This window comes from Stegostoma tigrinum, chromosome 11, assembly GCF_030684315.1.
Source record: "Stegostoma tigrinum isolate sSteTig4 chromosome 11, sSteTig4.hap1, whole genome shotgun sequence".
In the NCBI taxonomy this organism is placed as follows: Eukaryota; Metazoa; Chordata; class Chondrichthyes; order Orectolobiformes; family Stegostomatidae; genus Stegostoma; species Stegostoma tigrinum.
The window spans coordinates 26,608,530-26,631,206 of record NC_081364.1 but is presented as its reverse complement, the minus strand read 5'-3'; the positions used below and the strand labels follow the sequence as shown (position 1 = coordinate 26,631,206).

The window sequence follows — 22,677 nt, the reverse complement described above, 5'->3', positions numbered from 1 at the left end:
CCTTGGCAATATTACTGCAATGGGATGACCATGCCATTTTAATTTGCATTCCTAACACTAACTTTAGTTGACTGTAGCTGTTTTCATATCCTTGTTATTAATCTTGTGACAATTACATTTTTATATTTTGTTATTTAAGCATTTTAGAATGGAGCCCCCTGTTTAAGCTTAGGGGCGGACCTTTATTGTTGCTGGGAATAGAGGGTTTGAGTGATAAAAAGAAATACAAACAAAGAAACCAACAAAGAAACCTTCGGCCCTCCAAGCCTGCACCGATCAAGATCCTCTGTCTAACCTGTCATCTATTTTCTAACGGTCTGTGTCCATTTGCTCCCTGCCCATCCATGTACCCATCCGAATATATCTTAAAAGACACTAATGTGTCTGCGTCTACCACCTCTGCTGGCAATGCGTTCCAGGCACCCACCACCCTCTGTGTAAAGACCTTTCCATGCATATCTCCCTTAAACTTTCCTCCTCTCACTTTGAACTCATGACCCCTTGTAATCGAGTTCCCCACTCTGGGAAAAAGCTTTTTGCTATCCACCTTGTCTATACCCCTCATGATTTTGTAGACCTCAATCAGGTCCCCCCTCAATCTCCGTCTTTCTAATGAAAAATAATCCTAATCTATTCAACCTCTCTTCATAGATAGCACCCTCCATACCAGGCAACATCCTGGTGAACCTCCTCTCCAAAGCATCCACTTCCTTTTGGTAATGTGGCGACCAGAACTGTACACAGTACTCCAAAAGTGGCCGAACCAAAGTCCTATACAACTGCAACATGACCTGCCAACTCTTGTACTTAATATCCTGCCCAATGAAGGAAAGCATGCCATATGCCTTCTTGACCACCCTATTGACCTGCGTTGTCACCTTCAGGGAACAGTGGACCTGAACACCCAGATCTCACTGTTCATCAATTTTCCCTAGGACTTTTCCATTTACTGTATAGTTCGCCCTTGAATTTGATCTTCCAAAATGCATCACCTCGCATTTGCCCGGATTGAACGCCATCTGCCATTTATCTGCCCAACTCTCCAGTCTATCTATATTCTGCTGTAATTTCTGACAGTCCCCTTCACTATCAGCTACTCCACCAATCTTAGTGTCATCTACAAACTTGCTGATCAGACCACATACACCTTCCTCCAAATACATTGAGTAGGCTGGAACTTTTCTCACTGGAGCATAGGAGGTTGAGGGGTAACCTTACTGAGGTTTATAAAATCATGAGGGGCATAGATAAGGTGAATAGCAGAGGTCTTTTCCCTAGGGTGGGGTAGTTCAAAACTTGGGGGCATATTTTTAAGGTGAGAGGAGAAAGTTTTAAAAAGAGCAAGAGGGGCAACGTTTTCATGCAGAGAGTGGTTCATGCGTGGGATGAACTGACAGAGGAAGTGGTGGATGCAGGCACCGGTACAATATTTAAAAGACATTTGGATAAGTACATGAACAGAAAAGATTTGGAGGGATATTGGTCAAAGACAGGCAAGTGGGACAAGTTTAGTTTGGGAAAGTGGTCGATGCGGTCAAGTTGAACTGAAGAGTCTGTTTCTATGCTGTATGACTATGACTCCATGGTTCATCAAAATTGAATTAAATATATTCCACTTATCTTTCCAAATCAAATTAGTTCCTTCCAGAATGGGTAACTCAACTTTCCAAACCACTCACTCCCATTCCAAACTGCACCATTACTCCACTGCATTCATGCAACACCCATCAACCAACACATGTTTTGGCTATCTCGTGAATCCAGAACCCTCTTCCCACACCTCCCCACATTAGAAGCGATATTGTCTGGAGGCAGTTTAAAAGGACCTACATGCCTATCGGAGGTCTCATTTTTATCCCTTTTCAAATATATGCACATCTGTTCAGTACAACAGACCATACAGCACATATTAACAAAACAACAGTGAATGTGATCTAACACACAGTGTTCTCTCCAATGACTGTACTAGAATATGTTTAAAAGTATAAAGCAAGAATGATTAATTCTTTGTATGTGGGTGGGACAATCTGGTTGATGAAAATAACAGTATGCAGGGATTATGAGTATGGATAAAAATACGTTTGTTATTTTAGTAATTTGATGATTACTCAATTCTACTCAGTGAGAATCACCATAACTTGTGTTTGGGTCAATCTCTTTGTCCATATTGCAAGGAACTGGAGTCATTATATTTTCTTTCAGGTTTTATATGAAGACCACACAAATTGAAGAACAGCCACAAGGCAACTTATAGACAAGGTAGGAGCAACAGTAGCTTGAATGGCAATGATAATAACCAATATCAGCCAGCCTACCATGTATCTCTGTTAGTTGACCAATCATGTCATTAGGTTCAATTTCACAGGGCACATTGGCCACCAATGTTATCTCCCCCTGGCTAGAATGTCAGCAGGGAGGGATCCCACCCAGAAGACTGGCTGACCCTTTCACTTAACGATATAATGCATAACAGCCACTGGTAGGCTGCAGGAGGGAACTTTGCCCCAAAGGGGCAGGACATCCTTCCTTGGAGAGCTGCTGACTAATTAGAGATAACACCAGTGGGAGTGGTGCTCGCTGCTAGCATGGCACTCAGATGCTGAAGAGGTAATTGTAATGAATTAGAACCTTGTAAACATTTGGGGCTCAGCTAGGATGTATGGGGTGGGGCTGGGCTTGGGGGAGTTCATGGTGGCTGTGTCTTGGAGAATCCCTGCAATTGGACCTGCAGGCCAGTGAAAAAATGACCTACCCTTGCCCACCTCCTGGATGCTTGGACCTCTCCTGCCACCAGCTAAATGCCAGTGGTGTAGGATGAGATTCTTATGTGGGAATTAGTTGCCCAAGTAAGGGGTTCAATTAGTCCACTGGCAGGATACCAATCCTGCCACCTGTACAATTGTGGTGGAGGTAAAGGTGGTGAGTGCTGCCTGCTGGATTTGATATGGCCTTTGTCTTCAATACAATTGTTGGGCAAGTGTTAAATCCAACCCATTATTTTTGTTTCATCATGAGCAGTGAATAGTAATAACAAACTGCATTCTATTGTCTCATACTGTTTCTAGAGACTTTGTAAATAGATTTCCAACCAGCAGAATGTAAATATGTTCAGGAAGTTAAATTGTTTTTTTTCTAGCAAGCCGTGTATACAGCTACTGTATTACCTAAACTACTGTTAAAAAGGCATTACCTAATTTCCTCAGATTCTACAATAATGCCAATTTTACAATTCCTTCTCCAAACAATTTGGAATAGATTTATACTTTGTGTAATATCAGCTACTACCTGATCTACTCCCTCATACAACACACAGGAAGTCCACTATATTTTTAAAGCTTCTGTGAATCCCAGAACTATTCCCCACAGTTCATGAGATTATGGTTGCAATCTTTTCATCAATTGACATTAGAATTTCAGTTTTATATTCCTTTTGCCAACTTGGTAGAAAGACCAGAGCAAAGAGTAAGATAGCACCAAGTTTGCAATGAGCAAGAGATGGGGGTAAGCTAAATAAAGAAATAATTAAAATCCTGTAGATTGTAACAGCACAGTTAGCAGGTACAGACAAAATGCACAATAGTATTCAAAATACTGCACAAAACTTCAAAAATGTACCACGCATCCATATTTCCTGGTCAAAATCCACGCTACTTAACAAATAAAGTTCGCAGTATCAGAATTAATTTGCCCTTCAAAATAATCTACATTTATCTTCAAGAAGATTACTCTTTAGTGTGCTGTAATGCTTTTTGCCTGCACAATGCAACCAAGGATGGTTGCAACTCCAGCCATGACTAGTTCATGCCCTCTACACTCCCATTAGAACTAATTATTTTCACAAGTCATATAGAAGACCACTGGTTTTCAGTTTTGACGGACAGACTCAACTATGAAATGTAATCCCAAAAGACCAATAAAACCCCAGAAATCTCATCCACAAAAGGTAAGCTATCTTATTCAGTTATCTTGAAGCAGAGATCTTTATTGAAAACTATTTTTCATACACAATACTTCTTGATTGTCAGCTTTTTGGAAGTTCTGTGAACTTGTCCATAATTTATAGTTAACATGCATGCTCAAAAAGTGAAATATAACCTTCCAGCCCAGCGACTAACATTATGTTGTCAACAATGTTCATTTACTTCACCCATGAAATTTGACAATACAGTGACTATTTTTCACCCAGTTGTTCCCTGCGTGAAGACTGAATATCAATTCAGAACTTCTATTAAACAATAAATTTAACCAGTTGTCCTCTTGGTACTTTCCTTAACATATTATCTAAGAAAGAAATGATACGTTTATTGAGTACATCATCAGAATATCTCAAAAGTTACAACCAATGTAAGCAAATACAGAATCCCAGTGGCAGGGTTAGGGCTGTAGTCAATTTTGATGTGTGATCAATCAACAGGCAACATAATATTGGAAAATAGTACAACTATGAAGAATGTAGTAGTGTTAGGGCCTGGTCAAAAGACATGTAAAGCTCAACAAATTAGGACAGCCAAGTAAATGATTGAAACTTGTAATCCTTGCTTGGGGTGGTGGACCAGAAATACCAAGACATTTTTATACATTAATAACAAATGCTGGCTGAAATCAATGCTATCTTAAACTGAAGCTCTGGATAATAAATTTCACCTTAGTGTTTTAGTGGCAAGGTGAAATTTTGTAGATGAAGCATACTCTTGAATCAAGTTCCATGATCAAAAATTTTCTAAATATATCATCAGTCCTTAAATGTCATTGAGTCAAAATCCTGGAAATCCCTCCCTATTGACATTGTGGGTCTACCTACAGCACATGGACTTCAATGATCAAGGAGGCAGCTCACCACCACCTTCTCGAAGACAGCAAGGAATGGACAATAAATGCTAGCCCAGCCAGTAATACCCTTGTTTCATGAGTGAACAAAATAAAACTGGTGCTTAGGAGTTCACTCAAATTCTGAATTGGAAACTTCATTAGCAATAGGGGCGGACAGACTTCAGTGGGACGAGTTGGATGTGTTTCAAAAGAAAAGAAAGCATTCTGGTAAAATTTTCAGACTCATTTTATTTGGAAATCAGAAATTGTAGTAACCATCAGCCCATAAAATAATATTTCAAATAGAGTTAATATGAAAAAGATCATCATATACCACTTTCTGAACATTGTCTTACCAAGGGAGAAATTAAACCACCCTTAGTCATTCTGTAAAAACAAGAACATGAAATGTGGATGTTTAACAGCAGCACCAGAACCCAATTTATAAAAATAATATCTTAATTATTATATGCATTTCATAATGTACATAATATTTCAAAATGGAGAGCGTTTCGAAGTGTATGTGTGTCTGAGAAATTAAAAACAAATGAGAAAAGAAACCTACCTCTACACGTTCTTCCATTTGGTGACATTGTATAACCAAACTCAGGGCAGGCACAATTATAACTCCCAGGGACATTCACACAGCGGAATGTACAGAGCGTGCTTCCACTTTGTGCACACTCGTCAATGTCTGAAATCAAAACTTTCTTCAATGAATGCAACAAAAACGTTTCAAAAATATGCTACCACTAGATGGTAGCATAACTTAATTGCATATTCTCATTAACATGACAACGACAATTGTTTTGGCATAACGATAGACATAATACAATGCAATGAAATTAATGACTTAACAATGGTTGATATTTATTAATGAACTTGTTTTTAATATCCTCTCATTTTGTTTTTTTTTATTTTTACTGAAACTATACAATAGAATTATAGATTCTCATTTTACTAATTTAGAAATAATGGGTGGAAACCTTTTGCCTTCACCTCCTTGCGAGTTTAGTGATGGGAGAAATTAATCAGCTGGAAAGTAGGGCGCCACGGTGGCTCAGTGGTTAGCACTGCTGCCTCACAGCACCAGGGACCCGGGTTTAATTCCACCCTCGGCCGACTGTCTGTGTGGAGTTTGCACATTCTCCCCGAGTCTGCATTGGTTTCCTCCGGGTGCTCCGGTTTCCTCCCACAGTCCAAACATGTGCAGGTTAGGTGGATTGACCATGCTAAATTGTCCATAGTGTTCAGGGATGTGTAGATTAGGTGGGTTACATGTGGACGGGTCTGCGTGGGATGCTTCTGAGGTTCGGTGTGGATTTGTTCAGCCAAAGGGCCTGTTTCCACACTGTGGGGACTCCAAAACCTTTCCACTTCTACTCCGATGAAATCTTGGACAGAATTCCTGCACGCCACCCAACCATCACCACCAATGAAGGCATATAAGTGGATAATTAAGGCACATCCAGCACCATTGATATTAAGCCAGCAGAAACTAACCCTACAGAGAACACAAAAAGCTAACAATGGCTTTTTTGATTAGGGGTTTCCAGGATCTCCCTTCTTCAAAAGCATTGAGTACATATCCACCATTGGAAAGGGGCACCACCAATGAAAGCTAATGCTAGCCCAATCGCACCCCTCTCCTTCACCAGCTTCACCCTGTGATCCCCCTGTTGCTATCATTTAGCTGTGCCGGAGTTTTTCTTTGGTTCAAGGCCTCTAGTGAGTGTCATCTCAGCAACAACTAAGTGGTTGCCCTGTTGAATAGACTGGCAGCTCTCAGCAGGTGGCATTTCCACCCCTGGGGTCATTGAAAGGGAGACAATGTCCCTACCCCCACCCCCCCAAGACCTGTCAAATGCCCAAGTAAGATGAGATGCACTGGCATTACCTTTAAAAGATTCAGCCATTAACTCTCATTGAAACGAATAGTTGAATATGTAAAGATAATTGTCTCCTGTTTGAGACTCTAAGATACCAATTATGCAGTTAATGAGAAATTCCAGATTGTTTGATTTGCACCCTTGACCAGTTTCCATTTCTTACGTACCTAATATTCTAAAGAATAGAAATGTATACGCTGTTTGTTTTATTCATGGAATAATAATAATAGTCTTCAGTGGTGTAGATCGAGAATAATCAGATCAGAACAGTAAATTTTAATGTATTTTCGATATCTACTGTAAAACAAAAAACCTCTACTTACTGATTTAATTTTCTATTGGCTTATGACTTCCATTTAATGAAAATGCTCATTATGAATAATGATTATAGTATATTATCATTTTGTATTATTGAAAACCAGATAAATACCTCAATATTGTAGTACAATGCAGTTCAATTATATACCAGTATTAATATTAGAAAACCAGTTATTCAAGAGCATTAGGCAATATATTGTCAATGCTAACAAAATGCCTTAAATCAAAAGGCTAGTTTCCACCATTAATTTAGTTTGTGCCTGAGTCATAGTCTAAGACCAGTTTATTTCCATTTTTCCATGGGCAAAAGTCAGATGCTAAAGTATAACTATCTTAAAATAAAGAAAAGACAAACCTCTGTTTATTTTTTTTAATGGAGAGAATGCTGAATTTTGTGCTCCACAATATAATGGATGTGAAATTCAGAGAATAGAATATTGTTTGTTATTTTAATAACCAAGGCAATATGAAACAAAGGAGCCAAAAGCTTGTCCGAGCTAGATAGGAATGTGGTTTTTGAGATCACAGCCAGATTAGTATGATTTATTTAATACTGGAACAGGCTTGACGAATCATATCATTTGCTCCTGCTTCTAATTTGTAAGTTCAAAAATTTCCAGGTCAAGTACTGAGAATTGGATGCCATGTCAAGGAAATTCTACATTACCAACAATACTGTACCTGTTCTTTTTTTAAAAAAAGAGTTTTGTAGCGGCCAGCAGTTTGCTTTACTTGAATAATTTTGTATTGTTCAGGTAGAACCTAGAAGGCCACTATGGAAAGGTGTGCCACTTCACTTGGGAAGTGCAACTTATTGCCAAGTAGGTGACACTTATGTTTTTTTCAAAAATTAGAAAGGACACACAGATTTCAGCACAATAATTGACAGTCAAGAATTCCTCAGTGTAACCTAACTGAACATTGGAATGAATAGCATGAGATTGAACATCTGCCTACGAAAGAAGAATTGTAAGTTCTGGGCCAGTTGGTCACAAGAGAAAATCGAACCAAATGATCTTGTGTTTTGATGCAGATGCATGAGGCCAACAAGAGGAGGTTTAGTGTGAACAATGAACTCAGGTTAAGTAAGCATCACCATTGCTTGCTAAACAATACGAAAGCTTGCTGCATCTGAACCACTGGCCTGAAGCCAACATGGAGCACAGCAAGATGTGGCGGTATGGGACTTCAATTGAGTGACAAATGCTTTTCGCTGCCTGTCATGGACAGTTATGCTTTATTTTTCACATCAACATTTTGAAGGAACCTACAAAGGTAAATAAGATGAAGGCAATGACGGGATCTTGGCAATGCACAGAGCGCACTGTTCAGTGCAAATTAACAAACCGCAGTGGAAAAGAGGTTGTGTAAAATAATGTGGAACATGGATCTAAAACTCTGCTCTAACCACACAGCAGTTGTGAATTACAAACACTGAACAGAACACAACTGAAGGTATTTCAAGTAGCAGAAACAGATAACCGGTAGCCAAATCTGTCCAACCACTGGGCAAGCTAGGTAGTCACCTAGAGTGACTATATTTGAGGGCCAGTATATATAAACCTGCACTATTCATGAAATTACATATGTTAACAGGCTTCAGCAGTTTCAGTGAAAGGTCTAAATCCACATTTATTTACATATATATATATAGATTTTCATGTGTTTACTTTACAGTCTTTTATTAAACAATCAATTGTTTGGCTGTTTGGCAAGATGTCTGAAAAGAAATGAAGCAAATTTATCAAAGGACTTTATTTTCTGTTAGTGTCATGCACTAACTGTTTTCATGTTGAAGCTGCAAAATTAATGTTTAATAGTATTGAAGCTCTTTGCTAATGTATTAACCTGTCAATTTAAACCTAGATTGGTTCCCAGAAAGGGAGATGAAAGGACTGTATTCTAACAGTTTGTGTCAAATAACATGTTTTCCCATCCCATCATGCAAATTAATTTAATGCCTTCACACTACTCTCATGAGCATTGCAGGGAAGAATTCTCTCTTGGCCAATTACTTTTCATGTATTAATTATGATAAACCAATACTCACACAGTACTCTGGAGGAGAAGCTCAGATGTAAATAATATCACGATGCAACTGCTTGTCTTGATGCAGATTACACTTTAGTTCATCTTGTTTTCAGCAATTAGTAAAAGAATTTTACAGGTGATTTATGGCCTTACTCAGCCATAGAATGGTAATACATAAAAGACTATTGACATAAGAAAGACATATCTTGCGCTGGCTCCCCTTACCTTCACAGGAATGTCCATCTAGTTCAGTGAGTTGGTAACCTTGCCTACAATAACACTGGTAGGAGCCATAAATGTTGGCACATTCTTGCCCACATATATTGTTCTCACATTCATTTATGTCTACAGAGAAAAATAGGAAGTTAAAATTGCTTCATCATATTCATTGATTCTATGCTGTCTTACTTTGTTACTTTTAAAATACCATTCTATAAATCAGGATTGGGAATGATATCATCTTTAACTAAAATAAGGCAGCTCAGCAATCATCTATGATTGCTATGGATGAAAATTTCTCTTAAATAAAAATCATCTCACAACTTCTGAGTAATTGTTTTGAACATTACTGTTAAGGATTTTATAATATGACATTAGCACCAACCACTGAGAGAAGCTCAAGACATTCTAATTATGTTGTAGTATACAAATATGCCATAGTGGCAGAATGAGCAAAGTAATTGGAATCAGTATCTCTATGTTCGGAAGAAGGAAATTGTCCAATGGCCTTGCTCTTGGATGCTACTTGGGAACCATGGCTAAAAATAAACTTCAGCTTCATGCACTGAAGAAAAGGAGCTTCAAGTTGCCTTTCTAGAAAAAACTTGGGAATCACAGTTCATATTAGCCAGAAAAATGTTGTAGAGCACAACTTAAAGGTGATACAGTCAGAGCTGATGGATAAGCCAGCTGAACATACCTTCTGGTCTACGTCATCACTGGTGATTTGAGAATGGAGAAGTAGCTGAAATGAGGAGGTGTGAGGCATTTTGGGAACTGAAAGAGGCAAGACTTGACTGAATATTTGAGATACTCAAAGAATATTGATAAAAAGTATTTTAAAAAGGGTGCTGGCTTGAAATAAAGGAGAATCCATCAGACAGCATGCTAAGGATGAAATCTTAGGGGAGTTTTGCAAGGGCCGAAAGTGACATTGCACAGCTTGTGCATGCAGAGAACATGTAGGAAAATGAAAATCTGTCAGTATTTGGAGGCCACTTTATCAATAACGGTGAGAAAGGAGCTCCAAGTTTACTTCTGATGACTAGAGCGAGTGGCCATGAGAATGCTAATGTGAAGAGTTTTGGGCAGGATCACAGGAGAGAACTCCATCAATACCTCCAAAGCTCCTGTAGAAAATGAAACAAGAGATGAGAAAGGACATTGCTCATTTTGTCTGCAGTCTCCTGAAACACATTGCCAAGGCTTTATATAAAGTTTACAAAAGCCCTGACAATTCCAAAATTGGAGTAATTGTTAAGAAATTTCTAAGCTGAGACTATGTCGCGATCAGCCTCCCCAGGATAAAGGAAATTGAACTGATTTTTTGATGATTGTACGACAAAATGACACAACAAGGATGAAGAAAATGTGTTTTTGGTAAGATGTAGCCTGATCAGAGACAACTTCAAACTAGGTAATGCATTTTTCATAAGCATACATTCTTTAATGAACTATCGTATGTAATGCAATGCTTATGACATGCATATTACTTTAAGTTTTCATGTCTGTCGCTCTTACTACTGACCACACAACGATTAAAAATACCTTCACAGTTCTTGCCATCAAGAGCTAGTTTGAATCCAGTGCTGCAGGTACAGTAATAGGACCCAGGGGTATTCTCACAAGTATGTGCACATAGTCGACCAGGATAGCGCCAACATTCATTAACATCTGCCAGAAGCAAGCAAGATTCAATGACAGGGCAAAAATGAGATAGCGCAAAAGCAGAAATTAACCAATCCTTTCCAATAAAGATGCCTTTCATTATTCATTTCAAGCTCCAGCAACCAATTCTCTAGGAAACTTGAATCTATCTGGCTTAGCTGAATTCAGCGATGAAAAGATTAAATGTCTGTGCATGTAAAGGTACAGTATGCACGTTAGATGTTACACAGATAGTCATAAAAAAGAAACCAGAGGCTAGGACACAGGCATTTGTTTGGTATGAAGGTGTTGGATTCCTGTCAATAATGTATCATTTCTTTGTCACAATTCTTTGGAGTAAACTTATTTTTGCAACAGACCAAATACTGCGTGCACCATTGGTTTCATCCATCAATGTAATTTTAAATAGAAAAGTCATTTATTTGCAAATACCAAGTTACAATGTGTGGAACAGTTCATGTACAACTCAAAAATAGAAGTGTCAGTTTGCCAACCTTTGTGCAGTATTAATCACCTCTTTTACATTCTCCACTTTAGCAAGTCTACAGTCATCAAAATGATGTTCAAAAGGTATTTTACATAAAAATGACTTTTCATAGCCGAGTAAGTAATTTTGCACTTCAATAGGTGGAGAAATTACTCAAAACATCAGAAGAATTATTTCATTTATAATAATACCATGTAATATAAGTGGGATGAAACGTAAGTGGATCAGAATTTTATCCATTGGAATGATGTATTTGGCTGAGTATTTATCCAACTAGACTTGGGTAAATGACCCACAAGCAATAACATCAATGCCTTAGGTAAACTACAGCCAACAGAATCCAAGAGTGCTTGCCTGGAGATAATGGGAACGGCAAGATAACAAAGTGTGCAGCTGGATGAACACAGCAGGCCAAGCAGCATCTTAGGAGCACAAAAGCTGACGTTCGGGCCTAGACCATTCATCAGAAAAGGGGGATGGGAAGAGGATTCTGAAATAAATAGGGAGAGAAGGGAGGCGGACTGAAGATGGATAGAGAAGATAGGTGGAGAGAAGAGTGTGAGTGGGGAGGTAGGGAGGGGATAGGTCAGTCCAGGGAGGACAGACAGGTCAAGGAGGCGGGAAGAGGTTAGTAGGTAGGAAATGGAGATGCGGCTCTAGGTGGGAGGAGGGGATAAGTGAGAGGAAGAACAGGTTAGCCAGGCAGGGACGAGCTGGGCTGGTTTTGGGATGCAGTGGGGGGAGGGGAGATTTTGAAGCTGGTGAAATCCACATTGATACCTTTGGGCTGCAGGGTTCCCAAGCAGAATATGAGTTGCTGTTCCTGCAACCTTCGGGTGGCATCATTATGGCACTGCAGGAGGCCCAGGATGGACATGTCATCTAAGGAATGGGAGGGGGAGTTGAAATGGTTCGCGACTGGGAGGTGCAGTTGTTTACTGCGGACCGAGCTTCGGTGTTCTGCAAAGTGGTCCCCAAGGCTCCGCTTGGTTTCCCCAATGTAGAGGAAGCCACACCTATGTTTATACTTAGCCAGTGTATTATCAAGTTAAAATTTTTTTTAAGTTCATCAGCTGAGTTTTCATACCATTTTGGATGCAATGGGTGTCCCTCAATATAAAGTCTGAGAAACTGATTTAAAAAAAGAGGGAAAACATCATTTGACCCATTATGGTCTGGACTTGCTTGCTCTACACTTGTTCTCCATTCCAAAGACAGCCATGGAAACAACCATTTCTTATTGATTTATTATATTATAAATCTTATTGATTTATTGATACTGTTAAAAGATGTTCTAGCTTTAAAAAATGCTTTTATTAGCACAAAGACCTTGAACAAATTTGTGAATGTAGCTATGCAAGTGTTTCTTGCAAGATTTTGCATTCAAAACTGCGGAGATTAAATAGAATCATAGGGATAAACAGCACTGAAACAGACCATTTTGTCCAACTCATCCATGCCAACTAGATATCTGAAATAAATCTAATTCCATTTGCCAGCATTTGGCCCATATCCCTCTAAACCCTTCCTATTCATATACCCATCCAGATATCTTTTAAAATGTTGTAATTGTTCCAGCCTCCACCACTTTTTCTGGCAGCTCATTCCATACATGTGTCAAAAAGTTTCCCCTTAGGTCCTTTTAAAATCTTTGTCCTCTCACCTTAAACCTCTGCCGTCCACCCACCCCAAGGAAAAGACCTAGTCTATTTACCCTTTCTATGCCCCTCATGATTTTATAAAGATCTATAAGATCACCCCTCAGCTTTCAATGCTCCAGGGAAAATAGCCACAGTCTATTCAGCCGCTCCCTATAACCTAATAACAAATTTTGGAGAAGAAAACACTTGATTCAGTGGTATCAGGAAAATTTACTAATCAGTTCTGTTATACTTAATTAAAGAAAATGATCGATATTCCTGTTCAGAGATAATGGGAACTGCAGATGCTGGAGAATCCAAGATAACAAAGTGTGAAGCTGGATGAACACAGCAGACCAAGCAGCATCTTAGGAGCACAAAAGCGTATGTTTCGGGCCTAGACCCTTCATCAAAATGTCAGCTTTTGTGCTCCTAAGATGCTGCTTGGCCTGATGTGTTCATCCAGCTCCACACTTTGTTATCTTGGATATCCCTGTTCAGATGGTTCTTGCTTCCCATTGACCCAAGTGGCTACAGATGTTCATGAATTCCTATTCCTTCCTTTTTTCTCTTCTGTCTTCTTGAAATCTGTACAAAGAACCCTTTGAAATCTGTCTTGTCACTTTCTGATCTTGTTATCTGTCAATACTTGCGTTAAGTCATCAATTGTGATCGCGATCCATGGTTATGAACCATGGGCATGACTCAACGGCATATCCTTAGCATACAAAGAATACATCCATCCATGTGGCTCTGAATAAACCAAACCATCTCACATTAATCCCGAATGTGACAGAAATGCATTAAAAAACAAATTGCAGTACTAAAAAGAATTCATAACTCATAACATGAAGGAGGTTTGAAACATATTAGGAATGCAAAAAGTATTTTAAAAGTTTACATTTCCCACAGGGGGTAGTCCAGCATGGTGGCCTCGTTAGTCATATTGCACATTGATTACTCTGGAAGTGAATACAACCAGAAGCTGTTCAATCAAACACATCTATATCAACAAAGCTGTATTCTGGGCAGCTTTTCAGATTGTTGGAGATTGACAATTGTCCATTTGACATTAAGGCAAAATCTCTTTCCTTTCTGCTGTTCTTTCAATGGTAAAAAATAACTGTTCTTGCAACACGCAAAGCCTGATTGTTCAGTTCTGTCATGAGGCGAGTGATTGCTAAGGATAATGCCACTGGCCTACACAGTAAGACCCCAACTTCAATCCAGGCCCAAACCAATTTCCACAGATTCTTTTAAGCCTTCTTCAGACAGTGTCCTGATGGAAGGCATTGTCCTTTTAGACATTCTTTTGTTATGTAAAATTATCCAGCCTGCACATGATCATGATACTGAAGGATAATGCCAGAGCATACAACACCAATAGATTCCTCTAGCTCTAAGAAGTTTCAGCATTACCATTGTGTTCAAAGATAATACTCATTTTAGATGTTATTAATCAACCTGTTCAGAAATATGATTACGCACTCTAGAACATGTGGGACCTATTGGCTCAGTATGTCTAATATGGATTTGTAAAGACAAGTTTAAATATTGGCTCCAGTTCTTTCCTTCACTGCCTATTAATCCTGAATAGAATGCCAGGGCAAATGCATTGGTATCACCAAACAAGCCTATTAGTGGGGCAATTTAAAAATAACTAAAGATCTGCAGATATTGGAAATCAGAAATTACTGTAAAGAGTCAGCAGGCCTGGCAGAAGATGTGGAGAGAAAGCAGAGTTTTCATCTAGTGAGAGAGATAATGGGAACTGCAGATGCTGGAGAATCCAAGATAACAAAATGTGAGGCTGGATGAACACAGCAGGCCAAGCAGCATCTCAGGAGCACAAAAGCTGACGTTTCGGGATGAAGGGTCTAGGCCCAAAACGTCAGCTTTTGTGCTCCTGAAATGCTGCTTGGCCTGCTGTGTTCATCCAGCCTCACATCTTGTTATCTTTTCATCTAGTGACCCTTCTTTGGAATGCTATAGAGGTATACAAACAAAATTGCTGGAATAGCTCAGCAGGTTTGGCAGCATCTGTGAAGAAAAAAGAGAGGCAACTCTTTGGGTCCAGTGACCCTTCAACAGAACTTTCTTCTGTTCTGAAACGTTAACAATTTTTTTTCTTCACAGATGCTGCCAGACCTGCTCAGCTTTTCCAGCAACTTTGTTTTTGTTCCTGTAGACAGGTCAATTTATCTCAGAGAAGCCACCCAGGAACTGTTCTCTCTCAATCTGAGAGGAATGGAAACCATGGAGTTAATTAAAAGAAAGTTTGGTGGTTAAGTGCCACAGGAGTGAATGAGTGTGCAGCTGGTCTTTCAGTTTTGAGGTTGGACGTTAGGTTAAGCTTGATTACAAGTGTTGCCTGGAAATGTTACTTTTTTCAGTGCAGTTTCAGCAATATTAGCATAATGAGCACAAAAGATCATGGACTTTTTGTTACAAAACACAGTCAGCATAAGTTTCTGTGGTCTTTTATGCTTGTTTTAAAAGCATCAAGTTGGAAGTAAGCACTGCCCACAAAACACACTTTGCCTCTAGGAGGAAGGGAGATGCTGCTAATTGCTCTCATTTGCAAGTCTTCAAAAAGACTAAGTTGGAACTTAAAGTACAAACTCAATGAAGAGTCATATTTCAAAGGGTTTTGATTATATTTTTTAAATTTGTTGATAACTGACCATGATAATTCAATTAAATTATAAAATAATCTGAATGATTTTAAGAAGTCTTTGCACTAAACTAAACACACGTCACTCAGTTGTTGGAATGAATAAAATGTTCATTTTACGTGAGTACTCTTGTTTTCAGCTATATGAATGTAACTTTACAAAATCTTTAAAAAATGACCTAACTGTTTTAAAGCACAATTTTAGATTTTCTTTTGGAAATCACTTGAAGCACTATATTGCCCATTGCATTACTTCGCGGTAGATTTTGCATTTGGCACAATGTGATAGAGGGAAACCTCAGCAGTCAGGGCATAATTTTTTCATGCAAGGTAAAATATCTGTTCTAGTAAAAGAAAGTATTGCAATTATTCAGCATCTTCCATAGCCACAGGGTGTCCCAAAGTACTTTGGAGCTTTGAATTATAGTCCATGTTGTAATGTAAGAAACACAGCAGCCAATTTGTGCCCATCAAATTACCACAACCTGCAATGTAGTAATGAAGAGATAATCCATTTCTGTGAGTGTTGATTGAGAGATAAATATTGGCCAGGACACCATGGATAACTTGCCACTATGATTAACATGTAGCGTAAATTAGGTAGAAGTAACAGAAAATACGGCACATTGTGTCACAACGGTGTTATCACCTCAATCATATGTACATCTGTCAGAAATTATGACATAAATGCAGGTAATTGGCTACTACAAGATACTCAGCTAGTTAAATTCATGTGTCCATGTCCCAGAACAATACTGACGTATTGCATCACGAGTACTAATGAAGCCAAAAAGTCAATGCTTTTACAGCATAAAAATGCGTCCCCTCAGCCCATCATATCCGTGTTGATCAAACATCCATCTATTCTAACCTCATTTTCCAGCACTTGGCCTGTAGCCTCACATGACATGGTGTTTTAAATGTTCACTTAAATAGTTCATAAATGTCTCGAGGGTTCCGACCTCTACCACCCTTTCAGACAGTGAGTTCCAGATATTCACAATGCAATAGGTGACATGTCTTTTCCACAAATCCCCTCTAAACCTTTGTTTAAAATCTTAAAACTGTGGCCCTGATTATTGACCTTTCTACTAAAGGGAAAGGTTTCTTCCTATCTACCCTGACTACGTCGCTCAGAACTTTGTACACCTTAATCAGATTCCCCCCAGCTCCCTTTGCTCTAAGGAAAACAATCCCAACCTAACTAGTCTCTCTTCATAGCTGTCTTCATCATTCCAGTCCAGGCAACATCCTGGTGAGGCAACAGGCACACAGTTTTTCAGTTGCGGTCTAACTAACAATACATGCAGCTTCATCATAACTCCCTTTCTCTTGAATTCAATGTCCTGACTAATAAAGGCAAATATCCCAAATGCCTTCTTAACCACATCACCTATCTGTCCTTAAAAAGGTCTATGGATAAGCACATCAAAGTCCCTCAGATCATCTGTACTTTCTACCATAGGGTCCTACCATTCAAAGTGAACCTTCTTGTCTTGTAAGTCTTCCCAAAATGCATCACTTCACACTTTTCAAGACTAAATTTCATTGGGCACTGTTCAGCCCATTAACCATGTCTACATCATCCTGTAGTCTAAGGCTTTCCCCCTAAAAGGACCAATTTTTATGTCATCTGTAAACTTTCTGATCATACCTCCTACACTCGTGACTAAATCATTAACAAACACGACAAACAGTAAGAGATCCAGCACCAAACTGTGGTACATCATTGGACACAGGCTTCCAGTTACGAAGCACCCTTTGATCATCACCCTCTGCTTCCTGTCACGATGCCAGTTTTGGATCAAATTTGCCAAATTGCCCTGAAACTCATGAACACTTAGTTTCTTGACCAGTCTGGCAGGCCAGGCCTTTTCAAAATCCTTACTGAAGTCTATGTAGAGTACATAAACTCTGGTACCCTCATCTGCACACTTAGTCACTTCCTCAGAAAATTGAATGAAACTTGTTAAACGTGATCTCCTCTTTACAAATCCATCATGTCTATCCTTGATTAAACCTTGCCTTTCCAAATGGAGATTAATGCTGTTGCTCAGAACTTTTTTCCAATAGTTTCCATACCACAGCTGTGAGACTCACTTACCTATCAGTTCCCAATCTAGCCCTATCTGTCTTCTTGAACAATGGTGCTACATTAGCTAACTTCCAGTCTGCTGTAAGCTTACTGTAGCCAAAGAAGATTTGATAATTAATATCAGGGCCCCCGTAATTTCCTCCCTTGCCTCCCATGCAGCTTTAGATACATCTTATAGAGTCATATAGAATGGAAACAGACCCTTCAATCCAACGAGTCCATTCAACCAGGTTCCTAATCTAAACTAATCCCACCTGCCCATATTGGGCCCATATCCCTCCAAAATTTTCCTATTCATGTACTTACTTATTAAAAGGTGTAACTGCACCTGCATCCACCACTTGCTCTGGCAGTTCATTCCATTCCCATGTTCTTTAACATCTTCTTCCTCTCACCTGGAAGAAAGTCCCTAGTTTCAAACTCCCCCATTTAATTTGTTCAAGTATATCACACTCCATCTCCCCAATTTCTAGACCCACATTGTCCTTCTCCATTGTGAAGAAAGATGCAAAGTACTCATTTAGAACGTTAGCTTTGTCTTCTGACTCCACACACATTTCACTACTTCACTCCCTAATTGGAGTTATTCTTTCCCCCTTATTCTCTTGCCTCATAATATACTTATAAAATATCTTTGCATTTTCCTTAAAGTTAGCCACCAGTATTTTTTCCCGTCCCCTCTTCACTCTCCTAATTTCTCTTTTAAGCAACCCCCTGCCCTTTCTATACTCTTGTACAATAGCCACAATTTTGAACCTTTGCTATCCACTATAAGCTTTGTATTTGTTTCTAATCCAATCCTGCACATCCCTTAATGGCAATGGTTCTCTGTTGGTATCACAAGTCACCTTTACAAGAACATGTTGGTCCTACACTCCCACTGTTGTTCTTTTGAAAGTGTCCCACTGCGCTGTTGTGGATTTTCCTGTATTTGCTTCTAATTCATGTTAGCCAGATCCTGTCTTATCTTATTAAAATCAATCTACCACCAATTCAAAGTCTTTAGAGTCACAGAGTCTTAGAGCTATACAGCACAGAAACAGACCTTTCAGTCCAACTCATCCTTGCCGACCAGATACCCTAAATAAATCTAGTCCTATTTGCAAGCATTTGGCCTATATCCCTCTAAGCCCTTTCTATTCATATACCCATCCGGATGCCTTTTAAAGGGTGTAATTTTACCAGCCTCCACTACTTCCTCTGGCAGCTCATTCCATAAATGCACTATCCTCTATGAGAAAAAGTTGTTCCTTAGGTCCCTTTTAAATCTTTGTCCTCTCACTTTTAATCTATGCCCTCTACCCACCCCCAGGAAAAGGCCATATCTATGTACCCTATCAATGCCCCTCATGATTTTATGAACGTCTATAAGGCCACCCCTCAGACTTCGATGTCCCAGCCTATTCAGCCTTTCCCTATAGCTCAAGCCCTCCAACCCTGGCAACATCCTTGTAAATCTTTTCGGAAGCCTTTCAAGTTTCGCATTATCCTTGCTACAGCAGAGAGATCAGAATTGCAAGCAGCACTCCAAAAGTGGCTTAACCAATGTCCTGTACAGCCGCGATAGACCTTCCAAAGTCTATACTCAATGCAGAATTCTGGTCTGTCTTTGCCCTTGTCTATTATTATTATCTTAAATCTTCCTGACTTATGGTCACTATCACCACAATGTGTCACATCTATCACTTTCTCAGCTTTGTTCCCTAAAATTATTTCCAGCACTGCTCTCTTCTTTCTGCCTACTTGCTTAAAAGGCCCTCCTGGGCAATTGTTAGGAATTTTGTCCCCTGTCAATATTTCACCTTCTAAGTTATCACCCTTCCTTACTGCAGTAATTGCCTGCTTGATCAATATTGCGACACTACCACTTCTTTTACACCTCCGCCCTATCTCACCTAAAGTTTCAATACCATGAAATACTGAGCTACCAGTCTTGCCCGTCCCTTAACCAAGTGTCGGTGATAGCAATGATAATGCGTCCCCGTGCATTAATCCACATTTTCAACTCATCTGCCTTAATTGCAAGATTCTTTGCATTAAAATAAAAGACATCCAGACATGTCTTACTCCCTTAACCTGACTGCATTTGCACTGCCTTCTGACTTGGTTCTTCTGTAATCGTTTGTACATCATACCCGATCATACCTCTACTCGGCATTCTTACCTCTGCCAATTAGTTTAATCCCCTACCAACTACACTAGCAACCCACCCTGCAAGGATGTTGGTCCAATTCTGTCACACTTGTACAGGTCCCCACCTTCCCCAGAAGTGAAACCAGTCATCCAGAAATGTAGGACACTTCCTACTGCTTCAAATCTCCAACCATGCATTCATCTCTTCTGTCCGTTGGTTCTATGCACACCAGCATGTGGCAGGACTAAACCAGAGATTACAACTTTTGAGGTCCTGCTTTTTATTCTTCTGCCTAGTTGCCTATATCTTGTTGCAGGACCCCATCCCTCATTCTACCTATGTCATTAGTCCCAATGTGAATCTGATCTCAATTGTTTGCCCTTCAACCTCAGAATATGATGTATGAGAGGGCTGCCAAAAAATGTAGCTACTTTCAGTGAAGACACTTTGGGCATCATGGTGAAAACTTTCTTCGTGATCAAAACGGTGTAGGACCCAAACTGGTCAAACTGTTCAGGTCTGATATTTTTAAAAAGAATTCACCACATCTCATAACACTGCAGTAATGGGCCTCTGCCACAACAGGCTGTCAGAAGAATCTGAAATATGCAAAAACCTCAGAAATTCTGACTCTTGTACATAGGCCCCAGATTACAGTCCTGTGGACATTTCAACTTTGATAGAAGTAAATTGTTTGGTATTCAAAATGGTAGCTTTTTACATTCACTCATGGAATATGGGCATCGCTTGCTGTCCAGAATTTATTGCCCATCTCCAAGTACCCTTGATAAGATGGTGTTGAGCTGACTTCTTGAACCACTGCAATTCACGCTGCTAGAACATCCATGGTTCTCTGATAGTATCAAACTTCACCTTTACAAGAACATGCTGGTCCTGCTCTTCTACTATTGTTCTTTTGAAAGTCTCCCACTGCTCTGTTGTGGATTTTCCTGTAAGTATCTACTTCCAGTCCACCTTGGCCAGATGGCTAGAAACCATCAAATGTACATGTTGCCCTATAGAAGCTGATTTATCATTGTGGGTTCTCAGAACATTTGGACTTTCTAGAACAATCTTGAAAATTAATACTAAGATTTTGCCTACCGATGCACGTTCTGCTGAGAGAGTTGTACTGATAGCCACTCTTGCAATCGCAGCGATAGCTCCCAGGTATGTTCTGACAGACTTGTCCTTCGCCACATCGATGGACTCCACTCTGACATTCATCAACATCTGTGCCAACAAAGATTCATATATTTCACTACAGCGAAAAAAAAATTGACTCCATCCATTGTTTAAATTACATTGTGTGCTAAAGGATTGACATTTTAGCGATGCAAAAGTAAAGTTTCTTCCATAGTTCTAAAATATGACATGAGAATTCAGTGACTGGGGCCTTGTAGATTGTGCAAACTGCACTTACCAACACAATGACTACCATCAGGACTGGCATGATAACCCCTTCCACAGGTGATGACAGTTCTTTGGCATGTGTAAGATCCAATAGTATTTATGCAATTGAACCCAGGTTTGCAAGGCAGAGGTAAAGCAGTGCATTCATTAATGTCTGTAATAAAAATTAATATTAACAAATATTAATAAATAACCATGTTTTGCCATAAAATATCCATCACTGACGTGCCTACATCAGTTTAATAACCCTTATATAGTTCAGTAAAGTGTTGACTGGTGGTCCTGAATAAATGTTAAGACCATAGGCCATACAATGTAGGAGCAAAGGTAGGCCAATCAGCCCATCTAGTTTTCTCCACAAATCAATGAGATCATGGTTGATCTGATTACCTACAAGTCCCACTTCCCTGCCTTTTCCTTATTACATCTCGATTCCCTTACTGATTAAAAATTCATCACAGCCTTGAAAATACTTAATGACCCAACCACTGTAGCATAGCATTTCACACATCCGCTCTAACAATAGAAATTCCCCCTCATCTTTGACTTAACCAAGCAACTCGTAATTCTGACAGTGTCCCCTGTCCCCAGAGATGGAAACAACCTTTCACCATCTAAACTGTTAAATCCCCTAAGAATCATGTATGCTTCAATAAGGTTGTCTCTCATTCTTCTAAACTCCAATGGGTGAAGTCCTAAGCTAGTTAACCTCTCCTATTAGATAGTCCCTCTAAACTCAGGATCAACATAGCGAACCTTCTCCAGATTGCCAGTATATTCTTCCTTAGGTAAGGGACCCAAAACTGTTCACAGTATTCCAGCTTTGGTTTGACTACATATTCAGTTCCATATTGTTGTTTGAGGTAATAATGTGTACATAGCAATATTACACTATTTTATTTCTATTGTGTCAACCAGACTCCTGCGCTTAGATTTTTCTACTGACAAACAGTCATAGAATCCCTAAAATGTGGAAGCAGGCGATTCAGCTCATCGAGTCTACACCAACCTTCTGAAAAGTATCCTACCCAGACCTAACCCGTCTACCCTATCCCTATAACCCTGCATTTCCCGTGGCTCATCCACCTAGCCTGAACATCTTTGGACATTACGGGCAATTTAGCATGGCCAAGCCATCTAATCTGCACATCTTTGGACTGCAGAAGGTAACCGGAGCACCCAGAGGAAACCCATGCAGACACTGAGAGAACGTGCAAACTTCACACAGGCAATCGCCTGAGGGTGGAATTGAACCCAGGTCCCTGCTGCTGTCAGGCAGCGATTCTAACCACTGAGCCAC

General features: G+C 39.6%; 1 protein-coding gene across 3 annotated transcripts in view; it reads right to left on the bottom strand.

Annotated features, from left to right (window-relative positions):
• Positions 1-22,677, bottom strand: part of fbln2 (fibulin 2) — a 187,020-nt gene that overhangs the window by 5,449 nt on the left and 158,894 nt on the right. For all 3 annotated transcript variants that reach the window (XM_059649858.1, XM_059649859.1, XM_059649857.1), the window contains 5 exons: positions 21,388-21,531; positions 21,069-21,197; positions 10,815-10,940; positions 9,273-9,392; positions 5,375-5,503 (listed from right to left, as the gene is read on the bottom strand). In XM_059649858.1, the coding sequence (XP_059505841.1) occupies positions 5,375-5,503; positions 9,273-9,392; positions 10,815-10,940; positions 21,069-21,197; positions 21,388-21,531 (648 nt within the window). The remainder of the gene's footprint in view (positions 1-5,374; positions 5,504-9,272; positions 9,393-10,814; positions 10,941-21,068; positions 21,198-21,387; positions 21,532-22,677) is intronic.